The 25,527-nt window shown below is 34.9% G+C and overlaps 1 protein-coding gene across 40 annotated transcripts in view; it reads right to left on the bottom strand.

Moving 5' to 3' along the window:
• Positions 1-253: 253 nt before the first annotated feature.
• Positions 254-25,527, bottom strand: part of NRCAM (neuronal cell adhesion molecule) — a 150,853-nt gene continuing 125,579 nt past the window's right edge. For 11 of the 40 annotated variants that reach the window (XM_040550921.1, XM_040550966.1, XM_040550911.1 and 8 more), the window contains 7 exons: positions 20,625-20,690; positions 19,986-20,111; positions 18,758-18,910; positions 14,939-15,070; positions 12,332-12,410; positions 3,200-3,211; positions 254-2,635 (listed from right to left, as the gene is read on the bottom strand). In XM_040550921.1, the coding sequence (XP_040406855.1) occupies positions 2,398-2,635; positions 3,200-3,211; positions 12,332-12,410; positions 14,939-15,070; positions 18,758-18,910; positions 19,986-20,111; positions 20,625-20,690 (806 nt within the window). In that variant the 3' untranslated portion in view covers positions 254-2,397. Of the gene's footprint in view, positions 2,636-3,199; positions 3,258-10,630; positions 10,815-12,331; positions 12,411-14,938; positions 15,071-18,757; positions 18,911-19,985; positions 20,112-20,624; positions 20,691-25,527 lie in introns of those variants that run through there. The other 29 variants (XM_040551094.1, XM_040551099.1, XM_040551113.1 and 26 more) reach the window with 10 other exon arrangements.

Below are 25,527 nucleotides of genomic sequence, written 5' to 3'. Positions count from 1 at the left end.
GCATCAATGGAAGTAAAGTGTAAACAGCAGCAGATTTCAATGGGAAATAGTCAGACGAATTCATATATTTTTCAAATGGTGGTATGTAAAGATAGGCAATAGTCCATAAATAATTTGGTTGCGGTACATAAAGTCCTTTAGCAACGTGGGAACAGCTTCTGATAGAGTTGTTTCATGCTTTTTCCAATTTGAATCCTTAATTACATGGTGAATCAGATCTGACTTTTATCGTTAGTGTAAACAGAACAAACAGTGAAATTTTAAAACCACATTTATTTTTAATACAAAATCTGTTGCACTATTACAGAAGTGAGCCTGTATGTTTACCCCCACATGCACAGATAATTCAGCATCTACAATTAAATAAAATTATACTTCTCTTTTACCAAAACCATCGGTAAAATCTTATTAAGAAATGTTCTCTTTGTGCTTTGTAGTCAATGTTTGTATAATTCATTTCTTATTTCGGTTCCCATTAAGAAAACTGATCGATGAAAAGCTCAAAGGTGTGGAAGAAGCTTATTACAGCTAGCGTACATTTATGATCACTTCGGTTGTGCTTTACCTACAATATATACATGAAAGCTGCGATGTGTACTATGGTCTGATGTAATGCACTGGCAAAAGCTCTGAATGGTTCAATTAGGAATCTGCAGTAAAAAAGCAGAACAGTTCACTATTTTGTTTTCACAGCAAAAAAAATAATATATATTTAAGTAGATGCTTTAAAATACCATGCACACCATTGGCTATAGTACTTCTTACACAGTACAACATAAGCTTTCTTGTTTTATTTGTTTGTAACACCTAGAAGCATATAGCACCTACGCTTTAAGTGTATTTACAAATTCAACAAAATATCTACATATAAAAAGCTTACTTAAAATTAAACTTGATGCAAGTTATGAAAAACCAATTTATTGGCAAATGAAACTGAGCATTCCTTCAACCATAGGTTGTTATAAAAATTTATATTTGGAGGTAAACACTTGATTGATATAGTATGTGAGAAAATAATTTTGTAACTGATAATGGTAATCCTTTACCACTAAACCATACGAGCACTTGTCAGATTGAATTCTGCGGTCGTGAGTGGTAACCCCACACTGCTTCGGGGTGTAGATAATTCCAAAGCTGCCACACTGAGCAGGCCAGGACACAGAGGGAAATGCACTCTTGATGATGTAGTTGGCTAGCTTGTGTTTTAACTGTTTATTTTACAAGAGCTTATACCTTGCTGTGTTAGTAAATAATTTAATTCTAGTTGTGTTTGTCATGTTTGTTGTTTTTTTTTTTGCCTTTTTTTTTTCCTAAATAAATCTTCTAAGGCCATGAAAACATGTTGTGCTGTAACTGTCTAGGAAGTGTTTATTTTATTAAAGGAAAAAAAAATCATACTCTCCTTTGTGTAATTTTAAACATTTTAAACCTTCCATTTTTAGCACAACAGTTTCATAACACTTTATTTATTTATTTATTTTACATTTTTATTTGGCAATGATAGTTGTCCACTAATCACAGTTTACTGCAGCAACTGACTTCATAGTACAGTGCATTATGGAATGCATATTGTATAAAGGCACTGAATGTATTTTGCCCTTTGTTTTCTGGAATATTTTCTGTCATTTTAAAATTTTTCTTTCAGTGACTGTACAAATTCCAAAATGCATTGCAATGCGTATCTTTTATGCCCTAAAATCAATCCAATGTGTTTTGATGTAAAAATAGAACACTGTACTGCTGTAATACTTGATAGATTAAAAAGGCTATAAAGTAATAGGAGCAAAGAGCAGATAATAGGGTCTCATTAAGCATCAGCAAATGCAAGTGTCATACTTAAATCATTTAGCAATTATATACTGTACATACTGTTCCTAACTGTCTTGCAAAAAGACATATGATAGCTAGACATTAAGTCACCAATTTCACAACAATGTCCACAAAGACATTGAAGTTCTATATAATACTACTATAACACTCTGACAATGAAAATGGAATTCATATCCAGGGATTCAGCCGAGGATTGCATAACGAACTGTCCAACCATGTTTTTATAGTGTACACGAGATTGTGAATTGTGTAGCATCTTTTTCATGCATTATACCATATTTTCAACAGAAAACAAAATTAGAAGTCAATGTTATTTTTTAGTGTCAGTTCCTTTTAAAAAAAGTAAGGAAACCCAAGTTTCAAACAAAATTTGAATTTCGTATTTTGATTCATACTAACATACCACTTGATGTGTCATCATACTGAGAAATTGTATTGACTGGCATGTTCTCATAGCATAAACATTTTGAGGTGAGGAGCTTTGTTACCTGCATGTTCATAGTATGAGAAGGAGGATGTACAAGTGCTTTAAACAAACAGAGGACACAAGGGGATCGAGTTCTTTGATTACACAAATGAATTCATGGCATTTACAGGAGAAGGAGCCTCAGAACTTTCATTTCCTTCTGCAGGTTCTTTCTCTTTTTTACCACTGTATTGTCCAATAAAGGAGCCATCCTCATTGAACTGACCATTTACACCTTCTCCATAGTCAACTAAACTATCATCACTGTCTTCTTTTTTCACAGTTCTGTCTGAAGGTGTCCGGCTTCCTTTTTTTAGAGGTTTATGGTCCTCTGCATCACTGGAGACACAAACAAACAAACAAAATGAATTAACTGATGTACGATTCATTAAGGCAAAATCAGACATGCATGCAGAGTTTATAAAAAGCATGTGTGCAGCCCTATAATCCTTCAGTAAACCCACATCACATTGGAGAGACAAGTCAATATGATGCAGTTGACATGAATACATGGTGTAGTAATGGTTTAAACAGCGAATGTCCTCAGTGGAGGGCGGGGTTTTTGTGGTTTTCTTTTTTTTTTTTCATCGTGCATGACTGGTGCAAGGGCATAAGACTTGTGCCCTTGGCTTGGAAGCAATTTAGATGCAACTGCAAGCATTAAAAAGTGGGTTGTAAAGTTACAAAAAAAATATTTATTTATTCCTCAGAGTAACAAGCTTATGATGTGCTGTGAAGTTAGTCTGTTAAACTTATTTTCTTTGACTCCTTCAACACGAATGAAGAATGAACTTAGTTAAATGGGATATACTGGTTTTCTTTACTAGTACAAAGAAAATAAAATGCTGCATTTCAAATAATTTGTTACATAATGCAGGCCAGACTTGCAATTTTCAGCCTTACCTTTCAAGAGACCTATATATTCCATTAAAAGGGTGCAGAAGAAACAAATGAAAATAGCCTAAGAAGAAAAGCAAAGTCCATATCCTGATAGTGATCAGTATTTTATCAATAATAAGTTGCTTTTAAAATTGCTAAAACATTTACTCTATAGAGGTAAAGCAACAATTCAGCTTACAGTAGCCAGAACTGAGCAGTTAAGAGCATGGTTAGTTTTTTTCATTAATTATCAGATCAACCTCTCTATCTTAATCCGTAACTAGTAACATGTTCTGGCATTGATGATGATGATCTGGAGCACAACAGAAAAGAAGAAAAGAAAGAAAGGCAGCGAAGAAGGATCCCTTTAGCAAAGCACTGCAGTCTCTCCCTCGTTGGTGGAAAAGCTGCAATGCCATCAGCAACCCTGAACAAATTTGTAGCTGAGATAAGCCTGTATTTTATGAAATAGATCTAGTTGGTCTATTTCTGAATACTTAACACTGCACTTCAGTTTCAAGGTGAAGATTTCAGCAGTAGCTCCAAACCATTTCTAATTAAAAAACACTACAGGCATCTGCACTTATGGGTGCAATTGTCTTAAACGAAACACAGGACTTTATATAGGTACCAAAGAGCAAATGATTATTATTATTTACTTCCAATTCATGGAAAATATAAAGAAATGTATAGAATATCAAGTAAATAAAAATATATTTACAATATCCACATTATTAGATGGAATCAAAGCAATAAAGTATGTACAAGGTCACACAGGTTATACTGTTAGCTAATAAATGCCCTATTGAGAAGCATTTCACTGTTGCAAAAAAACATTACATTAATTTTCCACCAAGCTGGTACTCCTCATCTCCTCGTCCTTTTTTGGCTTTGGAAGATTTCAAGTTTTCACGTCTTAAAAGAAGTATGCCTCTACTATGCAGATAATTTTAAAAAAATGCATACCAGAGATTTTACTTTTCTATGCATACACAGAAGTAGTAGGAACATCTATCTTTCTAACATGTAAGAGAAACATCATGTTAAAATTAAAATACACAAAGGCCAAAACTCTAAACTTGATCATATTGGCTTAACTTTGTTTTTAGTTATTGCTGTGTACATGGCATGAGGATAAATATCACTGATCTTCTGTGCCCACTGATAATGCAAACATTTAGGTTATTAACACTTAAATGAATTCTAGTTGAAAATGTCAATCATCTAGCAGCAAAGTGCATATGTTTATGACACTGCAAACATGAGCAGATTACAAAGACATCACTCATTTGGAGATTGTTTTGGAAGGAACCTGTATGAAAAAGGCTGAAGAACAGAGTATTTAAAAATTGCATGAGTCTCCTTGTCAGATAGCAATGTACTTTCTTCATTGCCCACATTTGAGGGCATTAGAGTCATTAAAATAGGCTATACAAAAGCAGTGAAGACCAAACCCTCACTTTGAAATAGTATCGGGTCCTAATCCCCAAGAAAAATGACCTGAAGTGTTTAATGACTTTGAGGTAAGAGCATTTAGTGAAGAACGTTGCTTCATAATTGCTTACACTGTAGTATTCAGGAATGAAAACAAATTAAAAAATGCATTTGTACCCTATTCCAACTAGTCAAGAAACTCTGTGCAAATGTTCTAAAGTGTGATCTTATCTAGCATAATTCACTAGGCTGGAAATGCACAGTAAATAAATAATACACCACCACCGTATGAAAAAATATCCACATTTCAGACATTTTTGTGTTTAATCCAATAAAAAAGTTCAATTTTAATTTATAACCTAGATAAATCTGGGTAGGGGAACTTTTGCTTTGTGTTGCTCTTAGGGTTTTTCGATTGTATTTTTGTAAACAAAATGTATTTATATGCCAAACAATAAAGAAATACTTACACAGATGGATGCACTGTGTCTTTGTTTTTTCTATGTTTTAGTAAAGATGCAGATTCTACTGTCTGTATAATTAAAAACAAACAAACAAAACTACAGATTCACCCAGGACTGCACGTGCATGGAGGTGGGCACTGGTATAAGAGCACAGTTACAGCAGATGCAAAACTAAATCTGCACCTGAGTATTCACTCCATTTTTTCACCATAAAAGTCCAGAAAGAAGTTCTGCCAAAACTCTGGCAGTGAAAAAAAGAAAAGGGATTACCCAAGGTGCTTTCCAATCCTTGCTCAGGAAAAGGAAACACATTGCATGGTACCTTGATTCAAGCTGGATTCTAAACTCTCGTAGTAGATTAATACAATGTTTTGGTTGGAAGAGAAAGAAACAGAGGATAAAAGAGAAAAGAGGAGAGAGAGAAAAAAAGTGAAGGCATCAATATTTTGGACTGCACGTTTGTAACCCTGAGGGTGCAAAATAAAGAAGGGACCCTGGTGCTCTGGGGAAATGAATGAGTTTTCTGTGTGCTGCCAAGAAGCAATCTACAAAAGCCATTGAGTTGTCCCATTATGAATACTGATGCCCAAAGAACTATAAAACACTTTATGCTTTAGAACATATAATAATATATTGCAAAAACATGTTAAAGTCAGAACTTTTGATACAGTATCTGCAAGATTTGCTAATCTTGTTTCTGATTGTTCATAAAACTATTCCAAAATTCAAACAGAATAGATCAAGATCTATTAAAATAGATCTTTCAGTTTTTGTTTGCAATTTTGCTTGCTGACTTTTAAACTTATCTAGTGTAATACCCTGAAATGAAAAATAAGGTACAAATTGGGTTAACTAAAATTACAGTTGGAAAATATAAGAAGTATTTTGAAATGTGTCATGTATGCAGTGCCTTCAATTAAGAGTGAGACAGTAAGTACTGAAAAGGAACAAAAGAGGTGAGAATGTGTAAGAGTTTTATATTTAGATCAGATGACCATGACAGTTAAGCTCAGGGATACTTTTATGATTTGTTTTCTTAGAAATGATTTCCATGCCACTAGCATTTTAAGGATGAAAGTCTGTTAATAAAGACGCACCAGTCATTTTCGTATGTACTAATATGTACCAGGCATTTCTTGCCCCTTCAATAAGGATAGTGCATTTAGTATTAAAGCAGACTCTAAAAGTTTTAAATATTTTTCACAAATGATTGCTAATATATGAATACATGTATCTTTTCCCTTCATTTAATGAAACATACAGCAAACTTGCAGCTAATGATTAAGAGAGATGAAGAAGTATGGAGGTAACAATAATGACGTGTAAATGCAAAGTACAAACATTTTTTAAAAAAAGTACTTCCATTTCACAAGCTCATCAGTTATTGAAAGAAATATGTACCTTGAAATCTCCTTTCTTCTTTCAACTTTTCAATTTTTCTTCCTTAGATATGGGTACATGCAGCAACCAGTCAGAATGGGGAGGACAGTATTACGATGCCTCTGCAGTCCAGCAGGCAACTAGTTCCCACTAAACTTTGCCACATTCATGAACATGCAAAACAACTCAATATATGGTTAGCAATATACTACTTTTCCTCATAACACAACTGTCAGATGAAAGGCAACACAAAACAAACAAAATGGGTAAAGCATTCTGGGCTATTTTCTGGGCAGAAAGAGGATGCTGAGGATGGAATTTGTTGGTAGTAAATTTCTTTTTCTGTGCCTTCAGGTCAACAGCCCAGAGATGTTTAAGTATAAGCAGCCACATAAAGCCTCAGAAGGGTTACATGACCTTGCACTGTGGCTTTCCTGTAGACTCCAGGAGAACTTCTGCCCCAACACCTAATGGATTTCTGCTCACACTCTTAAATTGATTGGGATCCCGAGGACTGTGCAGGTAAAGAATTCTTTCCCTATGCACTTAAGCACCTGTATCAATTCAGATTTCAAAACTTTTTACTATTTCCAATCTAGCTAAGACAAAATAACTTATTTTTCTGAGTAGGTTTTCTTTAGCATGTCTAATATTTGATCTTCAATCTTAGCAGAATCTGCAAAAAACAGGAGATTAAGCTCTGGCTTTAAACGGCAGCAGGTTGAAAAAGCTGTTGTTAGCCAAAGAATCTGACCTACTCCTAGTAAATATCTTAAAGAAAAATCTGCTCGAGATAAATTTAAGCAAACCTTCCACCTTTGCTATTTCTGGAGGAAAAATGTTCAAACGGGAATCAAAGCAATGATTTAAAAAAACAGGTGACAGAGATGCTCAAGAATTAAAATAAGAACCATCAAAGAAAGCATGTGTGTGTGAATGAGGACACAGTAAGATCATTGCCAAATCCAATCAGACTATTCAGAGACTAAAATCCTCCAGGCAGTCTGCTGACATCACAGCTTGTGCTAGAAGGGATTGACCTTAGAATTATTGTTGTGAGGCAAAAATCATTGCTAGATACCCCTGGAAACAAACCTAGGCTGCAATAAATCTTCATAAGTACAGCAAAAAAAAAAATACTGTTGTAGTTACATACTACATCCTCATTGTTAATCAACCTAGAAAAAGAAGGAAGACTAATAGATTATCTGACAATCAAAGAACTCTCCACCAATCATTTCCAGAAAGTCTTTCATAGCATAGCTAGGAATGTCTTGGAAAAATAGTTTGTGACAAAAGTTGAAGACAAGAGGCAAAAGAATTCAACAAAATGTGTGAACATACTGTGTAACCATAGTAGCAGTCCTGCTACTGTAGATGCCTTGATCTTTGATCTTCCTAAGGAGATTTTACGGAGTACAAGAGGACAAATACACTTGGATATCATGTAAGAAGAGACATGAAAAGCTATACTTTCATACTTCCTGTAAAGCTAACTTAGAAATGCATGCTTGCATCCTCCTCCCAACCCTCCCCTGAATTCACAGGTCTGTAGATGACATAAATTCTTAATTTCTCTTACTTTATGGCCCAGGATGGAAACTTAGGCTGATTTCTATATCTGCGCTGACCAGAACAGGAGCTCTGTATAGTCTTTATTTTAAATTTAAATATAAACATACATTTTCACTATTAGTTGTATGTCTTGCAGTTTCTTGATGTAGGCATTGACTGTCCACAATTCAGTGTCTTCTCTAACTGAGGAAACCACTGGGGCTGTAGTGAAATCAGCTTGCTATAAAAACGACTTCTAGAGGCACTGTTTTCCCTTGCTATGTAAAGATGCAGTAAAGCCACCAGTTACACAAACAGCGCATACCCAGTCATTCATTCTGTGGTTCCTGAAACACCTAGGTTTTTTAGAGCATTATTTCCTCTTTAGAAAAATCTGGATGTTGGCAGGTTCTGCAGAGACCTGCTCTTAGAAGAAAAAACCCAGTGGAAGAGTGCAAAACTTCAAAGTCCAAGCAACCCCAGAATACTGAGAAGCCTACAAACTGAGTGTGACAAAAAACTCCCCTAAATCTGAGACCTATGACTTCTCTAGAAAATCATAATTAATCATTAAGATTTAAGTCATTTAATCAGTTAAATCTTATTTTGAAACAACAAATTTTCTAACTATCGGCATTAGCAATTAAGCATTGTCTAGAAATATTGAAGTTTATTCAGTATAAATTTCTAAATCCTTCACTCTTCCCAGTTCCTGAGAAAAGAAGCCAGTCTATGTTCTTAGAAAGTTCCTTTTGATGGTCTGGTGTCTCTCTGAAAATGAGACGTACTTTCATAGTTGGCATGGAATGAATGTGAGAACTTATACTTTCTTTTCCCTCCTTTAAACTTTGGAGGAGAATGGAAGTAACTCAGAGACTTGCGAGGATAAGAAAATGAAGAGCTTCGAAGAGAGCTTTTTTTTTTCAGCTGTTGTGAGGAACATTTGTGTTCTGCAAAGTCCTTCATGATCTGGACCAAGGATTCACCAAATAGCTTGCCACCTGTGTATGGTAAAGACAGTAGCTGACATTTGAGATCTAGTGATGAGGTCCAAGGACGTAGCCATATAGCTCTCCAGGCTACTGTGAGGCATGCCATATTTTTAACTGTGAGTCTAAGAGAATCCTCAGCTGCATCATGGATAAAATTAGCTGCAAGTTTACATAGCCTACGTTTCCTTCGTATAGCACCAGGTGGGACCCGTTTTAGTTTGATTCTGGCTCGTTCTTCCTCCAGCCATATGAGTAACGCTCTAGAAGCATAAGTGCAGTAGATAGATACTCCAAGCTGGGCTGCAACCAGCTTGAAAGATCTTTTAATTGCTTCCTCAATCTTTCTATCAGTAGGATCTTTAGGGAGAGCATCCCCATTAGCAGGCATTGAAAGCACAGAATCACCAGTAACCAATGCCCTGTCTACCTTAGGCAAAGTCCCCCACAAAGCAGCTTTATCCACTGGAAGAGGATACAGCTTACATAGGACTGCTGGGGCTTCATGTTTTGCCTCAGGATTACTCCATATTCTATAGACAAGATTTTCCACTGCTGAATGGATAGGAAGTGCATTATCTCCCTTGCCTTCTTCAGATAAGATAGGCAGTTCTTCTGCAGGGCGTTCACATTTGGAAGTTTTCAACATTAACGCTCTTTTAATGTGCTTGAACAGATAATTCTGATTCTCCATGTCAAACCTACGCACAGCATCTGGTCCTTCTTGGTCTTCTGTAGGGGATTCAGATGACATTTCCCCATCTTCAGGGGATGATTCAAACTCCAAAGCCTTGTCAGCCTCAGCTTTCTCCTTCACAGAAGCTGTTTGGTCTTTTAAACTGTCCACAGGGCCAGTCTCAAAAGTCTTGGAACTGGTCCCAGCTGCTAGTAGAGGAACCACTGGAACTTCTGTAATTGGTACCCTGGGGTGCTTTACTGAGTGGGACCTAGCCTGTGCCACAGAAGTTATACTTTGTCTGGCTGCTGTCAGCGCATCCTTTAAGACAGCAGCTAGCTCAGGCAAAAATACAGATTTCATTAATGAATTCTTTTCAGATTCAGAGAAATGAGTAGTAGAAGGTCTTACCTTCCTGTGGTAGGAGCTCTGAGTGTCTTCTGAATCTGAGCTGTAGTCTGGGGTCTGGCTGAACCAGTGCTGGAGAGCAGAATGCTGCCTTGCCACTGAGTCACGAACTGAGTTGCAGCTGAGGGGTTGCTGGAAAGGGGGTGGCTGTCCTGCCTGAAAATCTGAGCCCTCCTCCGAACCCATTATCTGTTGCTCAGAAGCATGATGTCTAGAGCCATGCCTGTACTTCCATTCGTCTGACCTCTTTTCCTCTTGGCAGAGGGAAGCAGAGACAGAACTAACCCCTGTGAGCTCTGAAGACTGCCTAGCTCTCCTCCTGGTGTAGGAGGTCTCTGATTTGGTGCTGGAGTATTGATCCCCTGACCTTTTGAAGAAGTTGGATCTGTCAGATCTCACAGACTTTGCTTTGGTAAAGACAGGGTCTGCTTCAGGAGAATTGGCACAGCTACCTTTTCTTTTCTTTTCCTTGTCCATTTTCTTTCCTGTCCAAGCAGACATGGACCTGAAGTGATGAAAAAAGTTCAAAATACTCGAATTTCTAGACCTTTCAAAAATTACTTTTTTGTTCAAGGGAAACCCTATAACCTTTTTCCTCAAAGAAGCACTGCATCATGGCCAGTGCCATGTGAGGCAGACAAACTGGGAATTGAGTGACTGCAGGGATGTTGGGCTGCAGAGAGGGTGCCAAGATATCTTCTGTAATCTGACTGGTTGCTGCTGCTGCCCTTTCTCTAAGGAAAAAAGAGGAAAGCCCAATATAGACTAATTACACAGAAATACATTTTAGAAAGGAGTTTTTGCATAGTAAATAGGATGAGCATATGAACAAGTCTGAAAGCTAGGCATGCAACTGTCCATTTTTACCAGGTAAGAGGCTGATAAATGCGTTATAAAATCATTTAATAAAGAACTAGGTGGTTCTTTAGATTAACTCAAGCCACTTAATTATGGCAACATAAATTCAAACCTTGCTATAGGTCACACATGAAAGCAGACTTGAATAGTCTTAGTCTAGATCTGAGAACAAACATATTCAAGTAAGATCATTTGTACAACTCTGTACAAAGGTCAGTTTCTGCTCCTGAAAGTTCCAAGTACAGAAAAGCAGAGGAGCTATTAAAGGAGAATGCAAACTGGACTGGCTAGGAAAATTTATGCAGTACTTATTTACATCTGCTTCCAAACACTGCTTCACACTATTTATTTTATCAGCCAAAGTTCATTAATAAATATACACATAATGCTGTGACAAAGCGTTACACGAAAGTGATTAAGGTAAGAACAGAGTTGAATTTTTTTATTATTACATTTTTTAATCCAGGAAGAATGAACAGGAACTGCTCTTTGGCATTCAGAATTGGAAATCTATTCCAGTCAGATCCAGATGCACATTTCCCTTACAAGAGGAAGCCACAATAGCAGAGTGAATCCTTCTTGAAAAAAGTGTTTTTGCTTTGTACATTTGTAAATTGCACATCTTCAAAATAATAAAGGGTGTTTACAGTATTTTTTTACACAGGGATACACTGTGAAATGCATTATAACACCCAGGTAAAATATAACAGCATGGATATACTTAGAAACTAAGAACATTATTTCCTGTACTAATTAAAAACCATCAAGCAAAATGCTGTTTTTTTTTTCTTCTTTTTAAAAAAACAAGCAACAAAAAAAACTATACTCCTAATTATTATGTGAACAGACTTAGCAAAGTGTGTGCTTTTTGTGATGTCAGGAGATTCACCTAGCCTACATTTAAAATAAAGGAATAAAAGCTGTGTCACGTGCTTTGAAGCTTCTTTCCTGATTTTTTGCACTGAAATACATGAAACCGAGATCTGCTTTTTCCTGTAGGACATTCTCTCACCTCCATGTTCAACACATTGTTATTGGATTAGGTGTTAGTATTGGGTGCCATCTTAAATGTATTCATTTTCCAGTCAATGGAACATGAGATTTTCGTTATTAAATTTCAATTAGAAATTTATTTTCAGAAACCATAATGTGAGATATGCCCTAACTGAAAGGACTTGCCTTGGTGGCTTACTCTAAACTCTCAATTCATAAATTGTGTGTGTTACATTTTTTTTCTGATAGTGTAGTTGAAATGCTGTCTATAGTTCCACAAAACACTGGATGCAGAATCTTTCTCAACACTGAAAAAAAGTTAGTTGTGAATTAGTAAGTGTGACATATAAAGGACGTGTGATATGAACAGTGAACGTGACAAACCACATCAGCTGCTCACCTGTATTCACCAAATGTTCCATCATCTTCCTTCATAGGCTGTATTTCTGGGTCAGCATGTGCATCCTCCTTTTCCTTCACTAAAATATTTGAAATAGTAATTTTTATCATTAAACTTAAATGCTCAAAACCTCAAGACCCTAATTTTTAAATTGATCGCATTTGGCAGGAATGTGGTTTGAATAAAAATCATTTTTTGAGCTAGGGCCTTAGATTGTTACATGTTTTCTTTTAAATAAAAAAAATTATTTATTAGTTATAGAATCTTATTCAAGTGCAAAATACTGCATTGGTAAAACTTTTTCTTCCTTTCATTTCCAACTAAAGATTTGCTAAAAATCTTAGTAAAAATGCTTTCTCTACTTATGTTATTAGTAGAGCTATTGTTTACTGGAATCTGAACAATTTAGTTTTACTTATGCATGCTCCATATTGCCTCTCGATATTACTCCCATACTGATTGATAACACTGAATCAAATTCACTTATGTTCACTGTTAGCTTCCGTCTGCTTCCATGTCATGCACTAACAATGCAGTAAAGGTATTGCAACAGTCTCCAGGGAATTTCAAATAGCATTTAAAATATATTAATATTGGAAAAAAGTAGGTTTGGTCTGTTCATTCCTTCTTTTCTATAGCATGATCAAAAGCAAGACAAAACCACCTAGACTGGAAGCTACATTTAACACAATCGTATCTCTTGCACATCCCTGTTACAGGCTTAGTAATCTTGTCATCATTCTCTGGTAAGAATGGAGGAATCTTGCATTAGTCTTTGCATGTAACCTGTCCCTATACAAGTACGTAGCACTGTGTTCTTAGACACAGAAACCTGCTAGTACCTGAGGAAACAGATGTTTATAGAAGACATATATTTCTATAAATTAAGATTGTTGACAGAATAAAATAATATACAGGCTTCAAAAAAAAATCTTCATTATCGTTCTTCCCTTTTCTTTTTTCCTTTCTGGCACTGTGGCTATTCAAATCCTTCCCTTGTTTATCAGATAGTTACATAATCCAATATACAATCTCTTATCTTTTATTCTGGTAATTTCCACACTTAATTTGTACATCATTAGTTTATACACTCTTATTTAAGATGATATGAATCATTCCTGACAGTAATCTATAATTATGATAATGTGTAACACCTTGAAATCTATCTGTCTGCTATAATTTCATACTGAAATAATTTACCACTTTTTTATGACAATTGGTAATCTCAAGATGACATGCTAAAATTAAGACAAAAAAAGAATTAACTGTGCTTTGCATTTGTCACTTCATTGGTGGAACGCTGCATTTCCACTGACACAGGAAATACAATTAGCTCCAGAGTCACTGTTATAAACATGAGTACATGCTCACTGTGGAAATCTTATCATACACAGTAAAGGTCTGCCATATCTAGTCATTGGGTATATCCATGTAAGTGTGTTTATGTATATATATGTATGCATAAAAGAGTTAATACCTTCCATGTGATAAATCTGCACAAGCACAGAAAAGAAGGGCATAGCAAAGACCTCCACAAAGTAATGACATCCTTAGCATCCAACTGTCTCCTACACTTTTACTGTTTTACCATCTTCCGGATGGTGGCTCACTCCAAGTTCTCTCAAATTACCCTTTGATGCCCTCTTGAAGTCCATTTATATTCACTCATACCTCACTCCTGCTCTCAGATCCTGTCACTACTATTGTAGGCAAACTCGATGTCACTCGATGTCTGTCTTCTACAGAGTTTTAGTCTACGGAGCTGCTCCATAGGCACAGATATTAGATGGGGGAGAGATATATATGAAACATATATACACACATGGATACATAACAAATTTATGTCTTCTATAATGTCCCAGGGGATAGAAGAGGTACATTGTATAGTTCCAATTTTTTAGTTACAAATTATAAAATATATTTGGCCATTGCTAGTCTAATACTTAAAAAAAAAAAAAAAAAAAAAAGGAAGAAAAAGAAAAGCTCTTATGAATAAAAACTTACAAAACAAAACAAAACAAACAAACAAACAAACAAAAAATCAACAGCCTAACCGGAGGATGATATCTTGAAATTTAGATGCAAAAATACTGAGTCTGAAGAAGACAGATTCTGAGAAGGAGGATAAAATATTTGAAACAAAATACTATATTAAGGGATCTATCCTATGAAATGCTGCACTCCCAGGACATCTAAGTAACATGGCAGCTATGATATGGTATATGTTTCCATACCTTCTCCAATTAAATTCTAACTCAGCTCATTTCAGTGGGTTAAAACACATTTGCATTAGACTTCAGAGAATGGGACATGCAGTACTGGTAGTACAACCAAGTACATCAATCAAAGCTCAACCTTCTCTAGTGATCATGTAGTCATTTGACCTTCCAGGGATGAAGGAGACACTCTTCATATGCTTAAAAGGATTGAAGTTTTCTACCAATGGGCAAATTACTCCCAACAAGCCTACCAAATGATAGGACTGATCTCCTATATACACAATGTAAATGCTAACCAGCAGCAAATGTAATTTCTCCAGTAAACCTGAGATCTGTCTTAAATGGATTACTAGTAGATAATTTTTACTCTTGTTGTTATATATCATACCTGGATATTTGCCACCCTTATTCCTCCTGATGAAGCAAACAATCAGTAAAATCAAGATAAGAAGAGCAACAGCACACATAAGACCAATGAACCATCCTTGAGTAGCAATGTCAACCTGCCGACTTGCCATTGCTAGAGAACAGAAGAAGAAAAAATATTATGAGATGCTTTCCTGAACTAAAATGTTATATCAATTAAAATAAATAATACAGTACACAACATTTATTAATTAAAGAATAACAGTCATTGTGAAAATTAGTATTAAGAAAAACAGTGATACTGTGAATATTTTCATTATTTAAAATATTTCCAAGTACAAGCACACAGAACTTACTTTTGAAAATACATGAATTCTGCCAACTTACTTCAACATTTTGACTTAAGAACTATTTTGCAAAACATGTATACATACTATATTGCTTTTCACAAATCTCAAAACTATTCTCAACCATTTTACATTAATTAAATGACTGAAATGAAATTGCAAATTATAATTCACACAAACACTTAGATTGCATTATCAAAATGAATAAAAAGCCAGTACTCATTAGCTAATGCACACCCATTAGTCTGAAACAGAGAAACAGATGGGTCATTCAAGGCCCTAACATTCAATTCCAACTAAAAATCAACAATGAAGCATCCTTTAAAGCCTTATTAAGCATAATGTTTTCTTCCTCTCCTCAGACCTGTACCTCATCCTGCAATTTATCATGATTGCCATAATTTAGCATTAGTGAGGACTTAACACAAGGCAATTGGGAAGCCTTTCCTTGGCACTGTTTCTCTCCAATTGCCAACTCTAGCTGGAAAATGATGTAAATGATAGGCAAACTACACAGAAAACACTACAGCCACTAGTGAGGGCAGGAATTGTCTGTGTGGTTTGGTGGCTGGAACCCTCCTTCTAGTCTCTAACATAGTATTTGGAAACACTACAGGCAACTGGCCTTAGGATTTGCTGCTGGGAGAAAGTGGGAAAGGTGATAGGAGTTGGGAACGTGGGCTATAGAAGAAGACATGAAGGGGAAGAAGGAGGACATCCATTGAACCCTTGCTTCCATTGAAGTGGAGGACACAATGCATAAATAACAGAGAAATGTGAAAGGCCCAGAGCCCCCAAAAGATTTCCACCTCTCCTTTGAGACGATATGTCTTTAAGGGAAGGCTCATAAAAGGACATCACAGACAACCTGTTTTTTTTTTCAGTGGAGCATTGACTGTCCAAGCTCATTTTGCTTGGATTGTCAGGGTGATACAGCACCAACTCTCTTCTCCTTACAAGACACGGAGAATGCCAACTGGGAAGAGTCCTGTGCTGGTGCTGTCCTTTGAGCAATGCCGCAGCCTTCCTTGGCAGACAGCTAGCTGACAAGAGACTGCACTGGACTGGCAAGCACGCTAACAACAAAATGTAACAATATTCTGTTATAGGCCAGAATTCAAGCCCATGTCTCAACGTTATTTATTAGTTAAGACAGAGGCTGACACAGCTAGCTTGACAACATCCATGCTATATGGTCCTAGATTCCTGAGGGTCTTCCACCGGATGTATGAAAACTGTAAGTACCTCTGAGTACTATATAAACCATTTTTGCATTGAAATGTCTAAGTTATATGTATGTATACAGCCTTTATATAAATATACATATTTATACTTTATATACTGTATATAAATATATAAACAAAAGTGGCAATCTTAAAAAACAAAATCACAAAGGTAATCTTCCTCTGAATTGTAAATCAAATTAATATAAATTTTGTTTCCATATTAAGGTTAAAATTATTTTGAGTTTTGTACATATGCATTTGTAATAAGGCATTAAAGGTTGTATAATAAATACTGTAGCAAAATGCAAAAGCACATTTAACATTCAAATGTAGTAAGAAATAGCAACAAGCAAAACAACTCATGCATAAAAATATGCTGGATAGATGGGAAAGAGTAAAGGTGAAAACTTACTTATGCAGCTTCCTTAACTTATTGCATATCCAGTAGGAAAATGTTTCTAGACCTCAGTGCAACTTTAAAAATGGCACAGAATTTCCTGTGTACTCTGAGGAAATTATATGCCTCAGGCAGAAAGACATTTATTTACTCTTGTTGAACTGCTAATGCAGAAGCCAATGCAACATACTGTACTGGTATGCTCAAAAGATGAAACCACGCAGTATTAAGATGAACAAGAATGCTTGCTAAAGAAAAAATTAAGGCAAAAGCCTCATTATTCCAAACATTGCAGTTTCTTTCCTAATTGTAAGCATTGGAAAGCATTCTATATTCCAATAATTTTCCCTTTGCCCACTTCATTTTTTTGCAATGTTTAAAAACTTTAATCTAGACTCAAGACAGTATGACATAACTTTTTTTTTTTCTAAGAAATATGCTATATCATTAGATTAAGAATCATGAGCAATATTGTATATGGAGCATTTCCTTGATCAAAAAGCATAAAAGAGAGTCTTTAAGTTCTCTTTAAATTCCCTTCTTCCTTAACTACTCAAAGATATCAGCCACGGTTCATTCACAGTTATGTACAGGATTCCTTATTTATTGGTTCGGTATTTTTTGTTCAGAGAGATGCTTTTGGGAAGATTTCTGTTCTGCTTGTTTTGAATTATACTACGATCTTGATCCTTTCTTTACTGCTGCTTTAGGCTTTGGGTTTTTGTGTATTTGCATAAAATTGTACCTATTGGCATTTATACCATTTGCTTTCTCTGGCATAAATAGCCTCTCTGCTTAGCCCATATACGTTTGCTTAGCACTGTTATTCAGCACCATGTTTTCAAAATTTTGCTGCAACATGATAAATTGTCAACAGAAATGGAACAAAACAAAGCAAAAAATTATGATTTTAGAAAGCACTCACTTTCCAACTGGTATATTCATAATTTACTTTGTTGTCTGATAAATATTACATATTGTTCAAGCATATTTTCATATTTAACTACTTTCTTAAATCATAACATTCTGGAGTTGGTGAAGCTCCTGCTAAACAACTATGCATGGACCAAAATGCTTGGAATGAGTAGAAGTGGCTATCATATACAAACAGATAATAACAGCTGACCAAAAGCATGCTGTGATGGCAACAACATAATCAGCATAACATCAAAAAAAACTTCCAATAATGCTCTTCCTTTGAGTTAAATGAACGAGCATTACTGATTTGCTTATGAAAAAATGACTGCTGCACCTTTCTTTAAATGACTGAAAATATATAGTTACAGATCTTAAACAGCCTTACTGATTCACAGGACAATTTGTGAAATCAAAATATTTACATAACCAATATAATAATAGGAAAAGAAACGTAAGTAGAAACCTCTTAACAGTGGTATATATAGATTACATGAGTCTTCAGATTCAATCTGCACTTCTGATTACACATACATTTTAGCTCCAATTTTTTTGTATTAAATAGGATGATATGCAGATTGTTAGCTTTAAAAATATATACTTGACTCTATTAAAGTAGATGTTATTTAAATATAGAAGTCTAGTTATATTAATTAGAAATAAATTAAATAGGTCATCTTCAGTGCACAGCACACAGATGGAGTGTGAGCAGTATCTTGCCCCTAACATAAACAACAGATGAGTCAATTGAAGGGATGAAAACATTCATAATCTACATAATAAATATGCTAGCATATCTAGGAGTTTAAAAAATAATTCAACATTGTTCTAAAAAAAAAAAAAGAACATACAAAGATGCTAGCTACAACATCTTTTAGCTAGAAGCAGTTCAACGTTTCAGCATGTGGTCTATTGCAATTCTGACTATGATACAGAATTGGTATGGCGTGCCTCACCTGGACCTGTCTCAAACACATCCTCTGAACTCCTAAAACCAGACAGGCCCTCAGCACCAACCCGGACTTTATATGCTGTTCCTGGTGTTAAACCCTTTAACACAAAGAAGCTTCGAGAACCATTTACAATTTCTTTTTTCCAATCTTCTTTGCCTACAAAAATTTTAGGAAAACAACATATTGGAATTTTAATTGTCTACGTGTTACTGAAAGTTTATAGACAGAATATTATCAACAGTTACTTGACTAAACTATGGATTGGCTGAAAAAACAGCAACTATTATTTCAAAAAATAATAATACCATATAAAATTATGACTGCAAATAATATATTGCATGCAATATATTGAAGAATACACTATACATTAATTATGAAACTATTTTAAACATTTGTTCCATTGTACTGTAGAAATACTATTTTCATTTATTTTCTTTAAAGACTTACTGAAATTGCAATTATAAAATACATTCAAATAGATTTTAATCATTTAATTAGACTATACTTCTGTAGTTTCAGTTAATATTTACCTTAGTCAAGAAATTCTATTTTGCACTCTGAACAGATCATATTTCCTGATCATTATCTTCTTTTTCTAGGAAAGATGCTTCTTTGACTAATATCCAGAAAAATTGATTTATATTCCAATTTTCAGATTTATCATCTTTAGTCATAACTTTAGAAGGATAAAGTATTTAAATATCATGGTTTTATTAGCTATCTATCTGTGTTATAATTATTACTTGTATTATCAAAGATTAAAACCTATTTTTATGCCAAGAAAAGTATGCAAGTTGGTCAATACCTTGTTTTAAGGTTTAATTTAACAAGAAAATTGTTTTTGCTGACTGTTTTGTTTTATTTTCCTGATATGTATATAATTTAGGAGAACTGTTAAATCCCATTTTAATGTATGTAATCATATTTTTACATATGTAATCAATACATCATAACAACTTCAAGCAATCTACATTTTTAGAAGTTCATGTTCACAATAATTTATAAGATAATACAAAGGAACAAAGGCTGATTTTCTATCTAAGCATCAAAAAGCTGCTACACATTGATGTTTACTATAATGAAAATTATTTGATCTCCAGATCAAGTTAAAAAATGATTTTTCCAAACATTTAAAAGCTATCATTAACACTGGGTCAACTTAGGACCATGTTTAAAAATGTTTGAAAATATATCTGAACACTTAGTATAATTTAATGAAATGACTTCTTACTGCCTGCTACACCATATTCAACATAAAAGTTCGCATGATCTGGTCCCTCATACTCCCAACTGATATTGGCATAGGTCTCAGCAGCAGCTGTTGTAACATTTCTGATCCTTGGATAAAGTGGTTGCACTGAATACACAATAGAAAAACAAAGCAGAATATGAAATTGTGACTTCATACATAAAAAAAAAAAAAAAAGGAAGGTACTATGCTAATTTAGATCACATACAGGGAAAGTATAGTACATTTGTCATTGTTTCCATTACAGGAAATTAGTGACTGAATTAGCATGCTTGGTAATTGAATCCTAAGCAGTTACTACACCATGAAATTAGAAAGTAAAATATATGCACTCTAGTGAGCATGCCCTATAACACTGAAACTGCCAAATACTTAAAAATGCTTAATTGCTAAAATCCCAGAAAACATTGTTTCTATTCATCCAGAAGTAAAATGAAGACAGCGGAGAAGTGAGAACATTGTCCAGGTAATGGGAAATGGTAGGAGAGAAGAGAGGTATGAAGGTGGCACACACCTCCCTTTATTCCACGTCACTGAATGGACTGTAAATGCCTCAACTGCAAGCCCTTTATAGGATTGCGTCTCTATTGCATTGATAATGATAAAAAAGGAACACAATACCCTTATAGAAAGTTGGACGGACAGTATGCATGACTGGGGAGGTTGCAAAAAGGGTTTCTGAATATCCTTCACCATCAGAGGTAGTGGGAAAGAAAAAATAAACAGTAAAAAACACTTCACATCAAAAAGTATCATTTAAATAATGCAGTAAAACCTTACCTGTTAAATGAATAACGCATGCACACTCTACATTCATGCAATTAGATTTACTTGTTAAAATATGAAAGGGCTAAATGATACACACATATTTGAAAACGAACAGAAGTATATTTTTACTGAGACCTTTACTTTTACAGAACATTTCTGAAATCAGCTTCATTTCCATTATGGATTCATTGCCCCTTTAAACATTTCCATAACATTTCCAATGCTATGGAAAGCCAATATCAAAATATTCTGGTGTGAAGCACTCAAATCACTGGAAAGCAAAGAAAAAAAAAATAAAACAATACCATGGATTTTAAGATACTGGGTCCTATTATCATTCTCGTCAGACATAAGTACTTGGCACAGATATGCACAAAGCCCACTATGAAAATTAGTCCTTTTCTCTTCAGCACCTTGTAATTAGGCAAATATCTTTGCTCATATCTTAATTTTTGTTCTCCAATTACATCTGTTACAAATAGACAAAACTTCAGCATGTTTGTTTGCCTAATATTAATAAAAATAGATTTTAATATTTCAGTGCAGATCCAAAGTTTCTGAATGAAATTAGTTTTGAATGAAAATGCCTTTGTTTGCCACTGACATTTTGATCCTGCTAAAACATCAAAAATACTTCCAAAAGCATCATGGAACACCAGAGGTGAAATCTTAGTCTCAGGAAAGACAAATAACAGAATTCCAGTGATTTTGTCTATACCAGAAAATAAAATGGGCAGAGGCCTGTTCTCAAGGCGAGAAGTGCTGCAGAGATTTTATTTGCACACTTATTTCCTCCTCAGAACAGGATGGGCTTGTCCATACAGCTGACTGGAAGTAGTTCCAATTTAGATTCAAAGAAAAAATGGCTTGCTTTGGCATAGTAAAATAAATAAATCTGTATAGACAGAATAAATGAGTACTGTGACTAGAAATCCATAGCTCCTGAGAGTCTTTTTAAAATAGACCTAAATGATGCGAAGTCCATCAATTCTTCTGAAAATGTATCCTTGTTACAAATTTTCACAATATCAGGCTTTTAATCTCCATATTTGTATCATTCTTTTCTTAATTCTACTTCATGAGTAGAATTCTCATTCAACTCATTCAACTTCAGTCTGTATTAAACCAATTACTCCTATATTTGATGTCTTTGTAGGTTGTTGTGCTTATGTATTTATACATTACTTCTTTCACTAACCAAAAATAAGGAACATATTTATTTAAGGAATAAAGAATATATTTATTCTCTAGAATCAACTTAAAATCAGAAAGAACAAGATTTTTAAAAGCCATCTAGGTTACTAAATCAACAAAAAAACGACTAAGAAATACCAGAGCCAGAACTCTGGTATGGAAAATCTGTTCTGTAATCATACCCACTATAGTAACGCAAGGGGATTACATTCTGCTCCTCTGTGCCACTTCAAGGTAGCAAGAAGAAAGAATAGCAAGCTTTAAATTTAGAAAGGTGCAGAGACTGAGACTGTGGATAAGATATATAAACTTATTTCCTCATTTGCACATAGGAACAGGTGTAAATTACAATCAGCATCTTAGTATTTGTTCTTTGCCAAGAAAGCTACCAGTTAGTATTCTAAATATAATTTATTCTGTTTTGTTTCATTAAATCATATTTTCTCACACCCATATTTTCCTGGATTTTGCTATTCTACCATAGATGTCTAATAAGCAGCAGAACTGTATGGCTGACATTTGTCACTGATGTTATAGTCAGAAGAAACTATAGGCAATAATCTGTTTCTCCTGCAAAGAGATGCCACAGAACTACATCTGGCTTCTCCCTCCTGATGCCTGGGCACTCGTGGATGACGTAGAGTCTCACCCTGTGTGAAAGACTCCAGATGACAGCCAGTTTCTCTATCACTAGACTAATTAGATAATTACCTTTCCTGTAAAATGTGCACCTTTTCTTGTGTTCTTGTGTTTGTTTTTTTTTTGTGTGTTTGTTTTGCCTTTTTTTTTTTAAATCTTTGATTTTGATTTCTAGTTTCTGCCCTGATTAAACGGCTGTTTACTAGATTAAAGACCTAGTATTGAGTAAATTGCTTTCTGTTCATATGATTGCACATAACAGTGAAATTGGCTCAGAAAATTATCTTCATTCTTTTGGTCTTTTAGTTTCTAAATCCTCTCAAGTGACTGACTAATGCTGACATTTCCCAGACGTCCTCTTTTCTGATTTTTACCAATGGTTGCTTGTATAGTTTGATCATTGTGTAGTATTTGGTCAGATTTAAGTTCTCTTTTTTTCTTATTGAACACAGTGCACCAACAAATTCACTCAGTAGCATATTTATTTTCAAAATTATTACTTCTGTTATTCTTCCTCTTTTTCACTACTAGTTGTTCTAATAATTCCAGCAGGCTTGGAAATTGTTAGTTAAATCTTTCAAATATGCCATATTTGCAAAATGGATACACACGTAGGTAAAATAAAAGATGGCTGATGGATTCTAAGGTGATGAAAGCCTGATGTCAAGGTAGGTACAAGATTCAGAGCTTATCTCCAATCTACCCAGACACTTGTCTTCTAAATCACCACACCTCTAATTATAATTAACCTCTTAGTACTTCAATATGCTTCCTAGCACTGTTCACAAATGCAAAATGTGTAATTGTCAGCTGGAAGAAACTCTCAGAGCATGCAAGTGGCAGTTGGTGAAAAGAGCGGGACTAGAAAGCTCTGTCTCTGGGAGAAGTGCTTTTTGAGCAGAGGAACACCGTGTTCTTGTGATTTACAGCCACCACACTTAATGCTGTGCACCACCACTGACAAAAGAGTCACTTCAAAAATGATGGGATTGGACTGTTAATTAAGTTATGCTTTTCGTACTCTTAATTCAGCTACTCTTAATTCAGCTACCTCCAGTAAATTAAGCCATTTTAACCATGCTGTGCAATGCAAAGTTTTGCTGACATCTCTGAGTACTCCAGTGAGATATGGTATTAAAGCATTTGCCAATTGTCGAGAAAGAGGCCTAGGCTCAAAGCAGTATTTTCCTTTCTTTTCAAATTAATTTCAATATTGTTTTTTTTGCTGTCATTGTTCTGTTTGGTTGTTTTCTTGTTGGTGGTGGTTGGGTTTGTTTTTTTTTTGTTTTGTTTTTGTTTTGTTTTGTTTTGTTTTGTTTTCTGGTAGAAGAGTATTTAATCTTCTAACTTTTCAAGAACACAGCTCCTGCAAATAACACAGTTGTACTTGGGCTGCAGACTCAACAGAATTCAGTAATTTGTGACATAAGATATGAAAGTATCTTAACAACAGAATAGATACTCTTTCGCAAGATTTAGTGTAGCAGAACAGTATATTAAATAATCTCAAAAGTGATTAAACTTTAGGAAGTTTCAGGGGATTCACCAGATCTCCAGCAAGAACTGGCAGCTATGTGATAAACACACATCTGATGACTCATGTCAAATGGAAGAAAAATGTAAAGCAACATATCACAGAGAACTAGGTATACGACAAATTAGGGGTTTGCTTTAATTTGCTTTTTAACCCAAAACTTTTACAGTAGGAAATTCAAGCCTTAGTATAACAATAGGAGTGAATTCCATATCTGGCATTGAGAGATGGGCATTAGTCACTTCTGAGATTATCTAAGCCATTGCAAGAGTCTTCCTATAGTTCAAGAAATACAGAAGATCATGTACAAATGCAAGAAACAGTTTCATTGATAAACATTTAGCATGGCATAGATTTTGTGTGAAGTCTAAAAAGTGGAAGGTATTTGCAGGAAGTTTTACATTGAAATGATCATCATTTTCTCACGCATCCAAAGCACCATTTTTCATGGTAGACTTAAAAGAGGACAAAATAGTAGGGTTTTTTTAGCAGGCTGTACTGAAAGAACCACAGACGTATCATGGAGAAGTCCACAGAGAGAGAGTGGCTTAAGGATCAGTACAAAAATACTATAATTAACTAGAAGAGAAAAAGCAGCTTGAACTTGATAGAGAAAAATATGGAGATGTGATGTGAAATGATTCAAAAAGGGAGGTAAAACAGATGGTGGGCAGGGAAAATGGTTTAAACAATAGCATTTTGTATGGAACAAAGAATTGAGATGATCCTATTTTGTACAAATAGATCAGAGATATGAACTCAGCTGAGAATGACTTCTAGCCTTGAGTGAAGAACTATACATTGGAGATTCAGTCAGAAAAAAAGAGAAGTTTTAGACTCAGAGTCTAGACTGCTCGTATTTTTCCATTGCAACAAAAGTATTTCCATCAATTCTTGAGATGTGAAGTTCGTATGAAGAACGCAGAACATACTGAAGTACTGCATTGACAGCAAGTGTTAGTTTCAATTAAAGCTCCCAATCTTACTAGCTTTGCAGGTCAGATCTGCCAGTTATCAGCGTCTGTGTGCATAAGGACTACAAGAACTTGCTTTTAAATTAGAAATGTGGACTACATCAAAAAGAAACAGAAAAGTGAAACAAGAAGGCTTGCTAAATATAGAGACATATATAATTACATGGTATGACTCCCTCCACTTCCACTTACAAAAAAGACCATTATGAGCCCCTGTGACTGTTGATGTTAATCAGCAACTTTCACTTCTACCACTGGTCTAATTTGTATTCTTTTCTTTCCTCTATAGTCTATTTATTTAAAAATTCTCATGAAAGAGGGTAGGAAAGACTTGACTCCAGTGATCACCAGAGTCAGTTTCCAGCTGCTTCTATAATTACTTTATAGGTCATCAGGTTCTTAATCCCTAATTTCT

This window comes from Cygnus olor, chromosome 1, assembly GCF_009769625.2.
Source record: "Cygnus olor isolate bCygOlo1 chromosome 1, bCygOlo1.pri.v2, whole genome shotgun sequence".
Lineage (NCBI taxonomy): Eukaryota > Metazoa > Chordata > Aves > Anseriformes > Anatidae > Cygnus > Cygnus olor.
Note: the sequence above shows the minus strand (reverse complement) of the source record. Positions and strands in the feature narration are given on the sequence as shown.